General features: G+C 60.8%; 2 protein-coding genes across 10 annotated transcripts in view; both read left to right on the forward strand.

The window, feature by feature from the left end:
- MGRN1 (mahogunin ring finger 1) overlaps positions 1–7,060 on the forward strand; it is a 51,906-nt gene extending 44,846 nt beyond the window's left edge. Inside the window, exons 12-18 of one of the 8 annotated variants that reach the window (XM_082064863.1) lie at positions 54–119; positions 2,566–2,789; positions 3,706–3,829; positions 4,359–4,404; positions 5,024–5,131; positions 5,767–5,811; positions 6,375–7,060. In XM_082064863.1, coding sequence (XP_081920989.1) covers positions 54–119; positions 2,566–2,789; positions 3,706–3,829; positions 4,359–4,404; positions 5,024–5,131; positions 5,767–5,807 — 609 coding nt within the window. In that variant the 3' untranslated portion in view covers positions 5,808–5,811; positions 6,375–7,060. The other 7 variants (XM_082064860.1, XM_082064861.1, XM_082064865.1 and 4 more) reach the window with 7 other exon arrangements.
- Positions 7,061–7,419: 359 nt separating this feature from the next.
- Positions 7,420–10,283, forward strand: NUDT16L1 (nudix hydrolase 16 like 1). 2 transcript variants are annotated; one of them, XM_082064410.1, is made up of 4 exons: positions 7,420–7,700; positions 8,118–8,193; positions 8,272–8,378; positions 9,298–10,283. In XM_082064410.1, exons 1-4 carry the CDS (start codon positions 7,473–7,475, stop codon positions 9,712–9,714), a joined length of 828 nt encoding a protein of 275 aa, XP_081920536.1. In that variant the 5' UTR covers positions 7,420–7,472; the 3' UTR covers positions 9,715–10,283. The 2 variants fall into 2 exon arrangements, with proteins under 2 accessions (XP_081920536.1, XP_081920535.1); XM_082064409.1 differs by having other exon boundaries at positions 7,421–7,700; positions 8,118–8,378.
- The last annotated feature ends 207 nt before the right edge of the window (positions 10,284–10,490 follow it).

Here is a 10,490-nt window from a genome sequence, read left to right on the forward strand (position 1 = left end):
ATGTCACTAACCTCAAGAAACAACTTCTTTAAAACATGGTTTTCTCTTGACAGTGTCCCTTTAAAGCCCTTAAGGTGAGCACTGTCTCCCTGCCCAGCAGGAAACCTAGAAAGGAAACAGTAAGTGGACTTGGTTGTGTTTGGCTCCTACGGCAATTCTTTGCCAGCACTGTCACCAGCACGTGGACGTGTTACACGCACAAGGGCTTGCTAACACGCTGGGTTTGGCTTGTGCCCCTGTACAGGCTGCGACACTCTCCGTCCTGCCTCCATGGTAGCGATGAAACGCTCATACCCTGCACGGATGATCACTGACCTCCCTGGTTTGCCTGCGGAGGAATGAGCAAGGTGGAAGCAGCTTGCCACAGGGGTCTGATGCTGACTTGCAGGGACTTCCACAGGTTCTGAGCCTGGCTGCTTTATAGTACCTGGCCAAGATGTTTTTGTAGCTTTGTAGGACTGTGGGCAGGCTGCTGTCTCCTTGGCTCACCCAAAAGCTTCCTCACACTTGTCTCACCCCCTTGGCAGTTTGACGTGGGCACATCTTGTGGTTTCCACCCTGGTGCTGGGATGTAGAGGTGGACAAACAGGCACAGCTGGAGCAGGTTTTGCATTCAGGAACACTGGCTGCAGTGGGCTGGTTTGCTTTTAGAGATAGAGGAAGGATGGAGCTTGTTTTGTTGGGGGCTTTCCGAGTTGGTGTGAGAACATGTAACTGTAATGCCATGCTGGGGACATCATGAATAGTGATTGTGAGGGACCAGGAGCTGGGGAGGGGAAAGGCGAGGGAGGCTGCCAGGCCATGAAGCATCTCTGTGTCTTCTTTGTGTACTCCCATCAAATGCGGCTACAGCTGTCATCGGTATTGAGGAGGCTGCAGTTTTCTTTTGCTCAAACACCAGCCTGGATGCCCTATGAGGAGTGCGACTTGCTGTGCTTGCCCGGTCTGAAGAAAACCTGGGGCTGGGTTCAAGTGATAAGGCTGTTGCAAGCTTGGTGTGACCCTGGCACTCTGCAGGCCTCCTGCAGCGGGCTCTCAGGTGGTGTCGCGGTGAGTGTCCCAGGAGGGGAGCAGTGTCTCAGGGTTGTTTGGAAGCTCAGTGACTTGCAGAAATGGAGTTGCAGCTGTTGGCAGAGGAATCCTCCGGCAGCCTGAGCTGTGCCACAGAGCCTGAACTTTCCTCACAGTGAGCAGCCTGTGAACCCTCAAGCCTTGGTCTACACAGCCAGGAGAAAATATCCCAAACACGACCCAGGGGGTTTTGCCTCCCTGACTTTTCTGTCAAAACGGACCATCTCTGAGCTGCTGTCTGGCAATGACATGTTTTGGTGGAGGTGGCTTTAGGCCCCACCGCCTGCAGGTGGCACCAACTGCAAACCCATCCCTTGTTCAGCTGACTGGTGATCTTTCAATCTCCAGCTGTGGTTTTCAGCGCAAGCTCAGAATCTTCACAAGACCAGCACTTTAGGGGCTGTGGGTTGATGCTTGACTCCAGGTGCCACTGGTTCTTTCTTGCCCATCATATCTAGCTCCTTCTGTGACCACAAGTGAATCAGTTCAGCAATCAATTCACCCCAAATTAGCAGCTGGTGTTGGAACAGGTTGCTGAGCAGGCTCATCCGCAGCTGTGTGTTTGGGGGATGAAGCACAGAGAAGCTTCAGGAGTTGATGGCCAGGCACGGCAGCAGCACACCACCTTAGGTGCAGCAGAGAACCACCTCCCTGAGATGCAGGGCTGAAACAGCTTAACTGAGGGTAAGCCTGTGCTGCTGCAGCCTTGCCTCTTTGTTTGCAGTGGGCTGGGCTGAGCTGCCTGTGGCCTACTGGGTTGCAGCATAAACTCCGTTTATCTCTGAGTCTGCAGGACCTTGATGATTTGGAGTTAAACCAGTGTTGGTTTGATGGCTTCACAAGGGTCCTTTTGCCTGGCAGCTTAGTGAGTTACCAAGGGGATGGGAATTGGTGCAGTTATGCCCTCCTCCCTCCAGGGCCAGTGGTTCCGTGATCCCTTTCCTTCCTGTAGCAGAGGTGACTGTGCAGAGAGCCAGCGTTTGCAGCTGAGGGGACCGAGTCCATGGGAGAAGTGGAAGTGCTGGAGGCTCCAAGGATCAGCCCTCGTACCTTTGACTCTCTCCTGGTGACACTGGTGGTGCTGTGAAAGAGCTGTGGGAAGCACAAGTGGGGTGCTTATTGAGTTGGAAGGATTTCTGAACCCTTAGAAGAACTTTTAGGAGAAAAAGTCCAAACTTATTTTATGGCAGTTTTTTTAGGAACCTGCTTTCTCACCCTCCTTGTACAGCTCTTGAATATATGGCAAGGGGTGTGCCCAGCCATGGTCCGACATGCTGAGATGCCCAGTCTCATTGCTCTGGAAACTTGCCCAAAGCATCATCAGCATTACAGCCCAAAGGGGAACAAATGGCTGCTGCAGGGGAGGGAGGTGGAGGGTCTCTGGAGAGGTGGCTGTGGGGAGTGCAGTGTGGAGGGTGTGGGGCCTCCCCTTTCTATAGGGGCTTCCAGCCTGCTGAGGGTTTCTTAATGTGCCCCTCGTTTTCTCACCCACAGAGCTCTGACAACATCCCTCCAGGCTATGAGCCCATTTCCTTGCTGGAAGCACTGAACGGCCTTCGCTCTGTTTCCCCCACCATCCCGTCAGCTCCTCTGTATGACGAAATCAGCTACTCTGGCGTGGTGGATGGGATGCTGCCTGCTGGCCGACCGCTTGCGGGGATGGACAGAGCTGTGGAGAGCAGCCACCAGAAGAGCAAGCGGAGCAAATCTCCAGATAGGTCAGCATGGGGATGGAGGGGTCCACGCCTCTTGCAAGCCAGGAGAGGGCTCAGACTCTGGCTCTGGCTGGTCCCATCACTGGTACCACAGCTAATGCAGAATTTTAGGCCACCAAGTACTAATGCCAGTAGAGACTTGGGATACCACCTCTGTGTTCAGCGCCAGGTGACAAGCTTATGTCTGTTAAGAGGTAGCTTTGTCACCAAAAGGAAGAGGATTTTTAACAAGGAGATTTCATCCAGAGTTTGGATAGAAATGTCTCAGTTCCAGTGCAGTTAGTCTCTCCATTTGCATTTGACATCCGAACCTCGTTGGATTTCAGCTTTCCATGGAGTTCCCTGGGAACAAAAGAGTGGGGAGAGAAGTGACCTGAATTTAGGAGCACAAAATGCTGAGTGAGATCCTTTCATAGTTATCTGAAGCCTGCTTTATTGGCATCATGATGGAGGGTGTAGGTGTGGATGCTGTGGAGTGGGCAGCCCACTGCAGGTGACCTTCACGCGTCCCTTGTGGGGCCACACTGGTGGGGTTTGTTCTTGGCACTCCTCACTGTCCTCCATTCCGAATTTCCTCTGGGAAGGGAGACCCTGAAGGTGAGAGGGGCAGTGTGGGACCAGGGCCTCTTGCTTTCCATGTGAAGGCAGATTTGTCCGAGTTGTGTTCCTGTGCTGGAGCTCTGCACTGCTGGGCTCTGCCACAGAACTGCTGCTGCTCTTCTCCCTGGGGCCGATACTAGAAGGCCCTGGTGAATTTAGCTGAGCAGTTGGAGCTTCTGCTCATGCGAGTTGGCTCGTGCTGCTGGTGGAGGGACAGAGCAGGAGTGGTGACAACTTGAGCTGCTGCCACCAAACCCACCAGAGCCCATGGTGCTGGCAGCACTGTGGCTCCTTACAAATGGAGTTTCTCTTGCCGCAGCACACTACGGTCTCCCTCGTCCCCAATCCACGAGGAGGATGAAGAGAAGCTCTCCGAGGATTCCGACTTGCAGCCAGCACTGAGTGGTGGTGAGCTGGTCCTGAGAGAGACCAGCTCTCCAGAAGTAAGTCTGTGGTCTGCTGGGGAGCTGCTCTGAGCCACAGCTCTTCTGGGAGGGTGGCTTCTGGGACATGGGAAGTGCCTTGAGAAGGGCCATTGCTCCCTCAGTGACAGGGTAAAGATGAGCTGCTTGGCACGAGAAGCCTGGAGCCAGGTCTCGGCTGCCTTCATTTACCCACAGGTATTCATGGGGAAGGACGCAGCCGCTCCCTGTGCCCCAGACACACCTTTGGGAGCTGTGGGGTTGGAAAGCCCGTTGGCCTGCAGCCCTGTCAGAGCTGAGCTTCCCCCGGCTTCCTGGGGGAGCCCAGCAGTGTTTGGGGCAGGGGTAGAAGCTGGGCCTTGCTGGGTTTCCAGCCTGTGAAACCCCTCCATCCCGGCCTGTGGTGCCGCAGCGCTGATGGGCGGCCCTGTGCTCCCTGTGGGAAATGAGCCCCTGCTCCTGAGCACGGCACTCTGGAGAGAGACAGGGCAGGAGACAAGTGCAGCAAGGGCCTCCAGCCTGCAGAACTAACTTGTGCTTCTCCTCACAGAGTGTGGCAGGGGAAGAGATTGAGGAGGACTCATCCCTGCAGCAAGGTAAGTGTGCACTTGGCTGTGGGGCAACCAGACCTTGTCTTGGTGGGAAGGGGATAGTTGGGGGACAGATGCGCGTGTCCAGAAACATCCAGCCCCTGAAATCCATGTCTGAGCTGCTGTGCTTTTCCAAAGGTGCCAGGGTCTCTCCTTGGAAGTGGGGCAGTAAAATCCACAGGTTTATTTGCCGAGCATCTCTACTTGCTGTAAGCTCTGCACAAGTAGAGCTGTCCATGCCATGCACGGTCTCCTCACACAGCTGAGGGGATGGATGGCTGCATGCACCAGTGTGGTCCTGGTGAGACCATGGCTGCAGTACCGGGTGTGCAGGATGTACCCTGTGTCTTTGGGGCGGTTGTCTGGTGCTCAGTCAGTATCCAGAGGGCAGGAGGACAGGGTGGGAGGGGAGTGCTGGTTGTGTTTTGAGGTGTGAGGCTGCGTGTGAACAGAGCTGGCCCTTTGACAGTGACCCAGGCCAGTGTGAACGGCTCTCCTGAGACCTCTGTGGGGATGGGGCGGCCGGGGAGCTTCCTCACGTGGAAGATCTCAGCCTGTTCTCCTGGCCTCTGCCCCTGCGGAGCTGCTCTGGGCACTGAGGGGCTGCATTCTTGGCTGGTTCCAGGTAGCCACCTGCCCTCTGTTGAAGACATCCTGCAGGATGGCAGCTGCAGCGAGCACAGGAGCCTGACACAGTCGGAGAGTGAACCCCCGGTAGACATCTACCTGCCAGGTAATGGCCACGCCGTTGGGGTCAGAGACACAGGGCCAACCTGCCTGCTCGTGGCTCAGGTTCGAGGCACCGAGGGGCCTGGGGGGGTTGTGGACTGTGAGCCTGACCACGGGCAGCCCCCCAAAACGGGGTGATGAGCTGCAGCCTTGGGATGGGACAGGAACACACCTGCCTGGAGCATGGGCTCCTGTTCTGCTTGTGGGCAGAGTGAGCTGCAGGCAAGGGGGCTAATGCAGAGGTAACTTGTCCCCACTTCTCCTTCCTCCTCCCTCACCCTTTTGTCTCTGTTCTTCCCCTCCTTTCTCCTCTCTGGGCTGTGGCCACTCAGTGGCCGCATTTATGTAACAGGGACCTCCCATGTCTGTCCCCAAACTGCACTCCTGCCTTTGGCCGAGGGAGGGAAACAGGCTGGGCCAGCTTCTGGGAGACGGGGCTAGCGCAGGGGGCAGCGGGCACCCCTCTGCCGTGGGGCGGTGTCACGGCGGGGAGGGCTGTGGGGTGCTGTGCTTTGCTGGCCTCACCCCAACTGTTGTCGTTGCAGCCTGTTTTCTTCCGTAGAGCAGCAGTTTGCTCTGAGTGCCTCTCTAATGTCTCCTTCCCTCTCTGTCTGCCTTCCTCCCTCCTGTCTTGGGCAGCACTGGGTCCTGATTCCTGCTCTATTGGTATAGAGGAGTAAGCTGGTACGTCTTCTTGTTCTTCTTGCGCATCGCTGCGGTGTGGGGCAGCAGGACCCCTCCTGGGAAGGGGACAACCAGGCAAGGACAGGGATAGAACTGATCTTGTCCATGGGGGCAGGGCAGGAGGGGGCAGCAAACCAACCGGCCTGCGCTGCCGGCCCTGTCCTGGCTGTTCCCATTCCTGGCACCAGCATCCCTGCACCCCCAGGGTCTGCGCTGTCCCTGAGTGCCAGGACCCCAGGCAGGGCAGCAAAAACCCCAACCCCCCCCGGCTCTGGGCTCCTGGGTGAGGGCTCTGCTGTCTGGTGGGCACTGTGAACAGCCAGGGCCATGCTGGCTTTTCCCAGGCTGGTGACAGACAGTGTGTCCCCTTTGTGTCCCACCCCTGGTGCTCACTGAATCTAGATCTCAGCAGGGGCAGAGAGGATGGAGCTCGTGGGCTCCAGCCCTGTCTCCTGTGCTCAGGGCAGGGTAGGAGGGGGGGCGGGGTGATGGGCTCCTGCCTGCGCTGTTAGTCTGACCCAGAACCGGCATTATTTGGGCTGAACCCCCTTCTCCTCACTCAGGCTCATCCGATTTCACCAAGATGCTCCCCAGCCGTGGCACCGGCAGCCCCACGCAGCCTCTTCTCTTCGAGCAGACGCGTCTTCACCTGGAAGATGAGCAGAGCCTCTCGTGAGCGGGGCCGGACCTCCCTGTCCCCGGCCCCCAGACCCCAGCGCAGCCTCCCCCCCGCAGCGGGGCTGGCCCGTGCTCACCGCCCGGGGATGCGGCGTGGCGTGTCGCACCGGCACGGGTTTGGCACAGCCCAGCTTTTTTAAAAGACGTGCATGTTTCCTGCTAGCGGTGGGTAGGGGCTGGCGTCGTGTTTTTATGTGGGAGGGGGGTTTGGGGGTTCAAATCAGCAGATGAAGGACAGACACTACCGATGTATATTTTGTACACAGCCAGCACAGCCCTTTGCTGTCACTGCCCCTGTACATAGCTGTGACCCCCCTGCCTGCCCTGGCAGCTCCTCGGGGTGCTGGGGTGAGCTTTGCCGGGATGCAGGTTCTGCGCGGGACGGGGGCAGCGTGGGGTCAGCTCCGTGCCCCCCCGTTCGGGATGCCCATTTGGGGTGGGAGAGGGCTGACCCCGCACTCTCCTCCCGCGGAGCCCGGCGCTGCCCACGCCGTGTGCCTTGTTCTGCTTCTGCGGCGGGTCCCAGGGCGACCCCCCCTCGATGTTTGTAGTAATAAACCCGTGGAGCAGCCACGCGAGTTTGCGCTTTGTTGGGGGGCGGGATCCGGTTCCGCGGCGGGGCGGGGCCGAGGAGCGGCGGGGCCGGGGATGAGGGCGGGGTCATGGGCGGAGCTGGGAAGCTGAGGGGCGGGGCCGCCATCGCCCGCCTCCTTCCCGGCGTGCTTTTCGGCGCCAGCTTTGATCTCATTGGTGGCGGGGGCCGCCAGCCATAGTGCGGCCGTTGCCTAATATGGCGTACGACGCGGGCAGCAGCGCCGGCTTCCATTGGCTCCTCTCCGCCATTGGCCGCCCCGGCCGAGCGCCCATTGGCCCCGCGGCGCGCGGCGGGCCGCCACTGGCTCTTGCTGCGGTCGGTCCCGCCCCTTCGTCGCCGTCGCAGCCGCGCGTGCGCAGAGCGGGCTCCCGGGGCGGGCGGCGAGGCGATGGCGGCCATGGGGGCGATGGCGGCCATGGGCGCGCTGCCGGCGGGCGCGGGGACGCTGCCGCCGCTGCCGACGCTGGGGGTGCCGGGCGTGCCCGAGCTGAAGCCGCTGACGCGGTACGAGGCGATGCGGCTGGGCCCGGGCTGGAGCCACTCGTGCCACGCCATGCTGTACGCGCCCAACCCGGGCATGCTGTTCGGCCGCATCCCGCTGCGCTACGCCGTGCTGGTGAGGGGCGGGCGGCGGGACGGGGGCTCCGGGACCGGGCGGGGCGGGGCCTCGGGCTGGGTCGGGCCGGGCTGGGTCGGGCCGCGGGCACGGGGGCGGCGGGCTGAGGGCGGGCGGGTCTGGCGGGTCTGTGCAGGGCGGTAGCGGCAGGCCGGGCCGGGCCGGCGGCGGGAGCGACGCGGGGGGAAGCCCCCGGGACCCCCGGCTGCGCGGCCGTGCCGTGGCGGGTCCGCCGCGGCGAGTCCCGGAGGCGCTGTCGGTGAACGGTCCTGGATGCGCTGGAGCTGGCAGGAGCGGCCGGGCGGGCTCCGCGCTGCTCCGCCTCCGCAGAGGCCCCGTCGGGCCGGCGCGCCCGCTCCTCCCCTCGCCCCCCGGGGCTCCGCCGTGCCCCATTAACACCGTGCGCCTCTATTGCAGATGCAGATGCGATTTGACGGACTGCTGGGCTTTCCCGGGGGGTTCGTGGATCGCCGTTACTGGTCCCTGGAGGACGGTCTGAATCGGGTGCTGGGCTTGGGTTTGGGCTGTGTGCGCCTGACGGAAGCTGACTATCTGTGCTCGCACCTGACAGAGGGGCCACATCGCGTGGTGGCACACTTCTACGCCAGGCAGCTGACCCTGGAGGAGCTGCACACCATCGAGATCAGCGCGGTGCATTCCCGAGACCACGGGCTGGAGGTGGGACATCCAGGGAGGGGCCGTGTAGAGCTCTGAGCGTTAGCCCAGGGAAGACGCAGCTTCCCTCCTGGGTCTGCTGGGCTGCCGTCTCTCGCAGCCCAGCGGGGGAATGCACTGCACGTAGAGCTGCTGTGGGCGAGTGCCGTGCACCGCCGCGTAGCGCCAGCGTTAGGAGGTTTGGCTGTTGGCTGAGGTCGTCGCTCAGGCTGCAGAGCGTAGCGAGCTCGAGCTCTGGCCTTTCCCAGTGACCACCCACGTAGGGAAGAGCCCCAGGTACCCGCTCAGCCTCAGGACACGGGTGAGGTCCAGGTCCGTCTCGCATCTGGTGGGCATCTCCGCCCGCTCTGGGCTGGGTCACCCAGACCGGAGTCACGACCCTCGGTGTGGTGATGTGTTGCTCTAACCCCAGCCTTCTTCCCGGGGAGCTGGGTCTGGCTGATGCCCCGGGGTAGAGTGTGAGAGCCAGGGCCTCCCCCGGCGCCTGCAAGGCGCTTGGTGGGATTCGGCAGCTGTGTGAATGGCAGAAGTTGGCCCTAGGTTGTGGCGTGATTGAGGGGGACACATGGGTGAGCAGTGGTGTCCCCAGGCAGGGTGTGGAGGGGGAAGTGGGGCTCCCCGTAGTGGCCTGGGGCAGCGGGATCCCCCTGAAGGGGCAGGAGGGGGAACAGAGCCAGGGCTGGGCTGGGCAGGGAGAGCAGAGCCTGGTGGGCTTGGGGAGGGCGGGTAGGGGCTTCAGCTGGGCTGGGGACAGGAGGTGAGGGCAGGGGTCGGTGTGGGAGGGACGGGCAGGATCTGGCAGCCGGGGCATGGTGGGCCTGGGCTGTCGGGGAGCTGGGGTGAGGGTGTGAGGGAGAGAGGGCTGTGGGGGGTCCGGTGCTGCCGCGGGCTCTGCTGAGCTGCGCTCCACGCTGTGTTGCAGGTGATGGGCATGGTCCGTGTCCCCCTCTACACCCAGAAGGACCGCATGGGTGGTTTGCCCAACTTCCTGGCCAACTCCTTTGTTGGAACCGCCAAATTCCAGCTGCTCTTTGCCCTGAAGATCTTGAACATGGTGCCGGAGGAGAAGCTGGCCGAGGCGGTGGCTGCCACACAGAAGCCGAAGAAGCCGGCCATCGACCACACAGGAGGGAACCTGCATGCCGCTAAGCACGCAAACGAGCTGATGGCAGCCGCTAAAACAGGCAACGAATTTGCAGACAGAGCAGAGGACCAGGCAGCTGTGCAGGCAGCGGAGCAGGCGGTGGCTGGGCTGGAGAGCGGGGCCGTGCTGGAGCAGCCGGTGGGGCTGGGGGCAGAGGCTGTGCTGGAGCAGCCGGTGGCTGTGCCCATGGAGTGACACCACCGTGTTTGCACTCGATTAAAAGTGGGTGAGACTAGAGACTTTCTTCTAACTTTCCAACCCATCGCTGGCTGCAGTTGTTGCCCACGTGATTCCACTGCCCAGCTGGGAGGGTTTGGGTTTGTCTGAAGTAAGGGACAGCTTACGTATTTTTATGGCCATTAAACTAGCGAGCTTCCCAGATCAACTTGCACAGACCCCAGCAGAGAGTTCATGTGCTTTTGTGAGGGCGCTGAAGCCTTAGAATTATGCTTTGATTTCAGGGACGTGCTGCTGCTGTCAGGTCCCCATTTCATTTTTAAGGAACAAAAAACGTCTTATTTTTTAAATGCCCCGTGTTGACTTGGACGCGGCTGTGTTTGCAGCGGACGCAGCTGAGGGACAAGGCACCTCCGCCAGCGCTGGGGGAAGGGCTGCCCTCCACCAGCATGGCCAGGCTCCCACTCGGGTTTTGGCGCAATGGGGTGGCGTGCTGTGAATTCCCTCTGGGGCCTGGGGAACGCTTGTGTGGGGTTCTACCTGGAGATCTGCGGGAGCAGGAAAGTGGAATAAATGGCTTTGCTGAACCCCTCGCAGTCAGGATCATTCTTGACCGCCAGCACAAAGCCCGTGGTGACCTGGAGCTTTGGGGGTGCAGGGGCTGTCAGTCCCCCTGCCTCAGGGCTCTGCTCCTTGCTGGCCCCTGCCAGGGCGCGGGCTGCTGCGGGCGCAGGGGGCTGGTGGGGCGAGGGCTGGCTCAGGGTGCCACACCACTGCAAACGGCAGTCAGCTTG

The sequence above is a fragment of the Streptopelia decaocto genome (genome assembly GCF_964273445.1).
Source record: "Streptopelia decaocto genome assembly, chromosome: 13".
In the NCBI taxonomy this organism is placed as follows: domain Eukaryota; kingdom Metazoa; phylum Chordata; class Aves; order Columbiformes; family Columbidae; genus Streptopelia; species Streptopelia decaocto.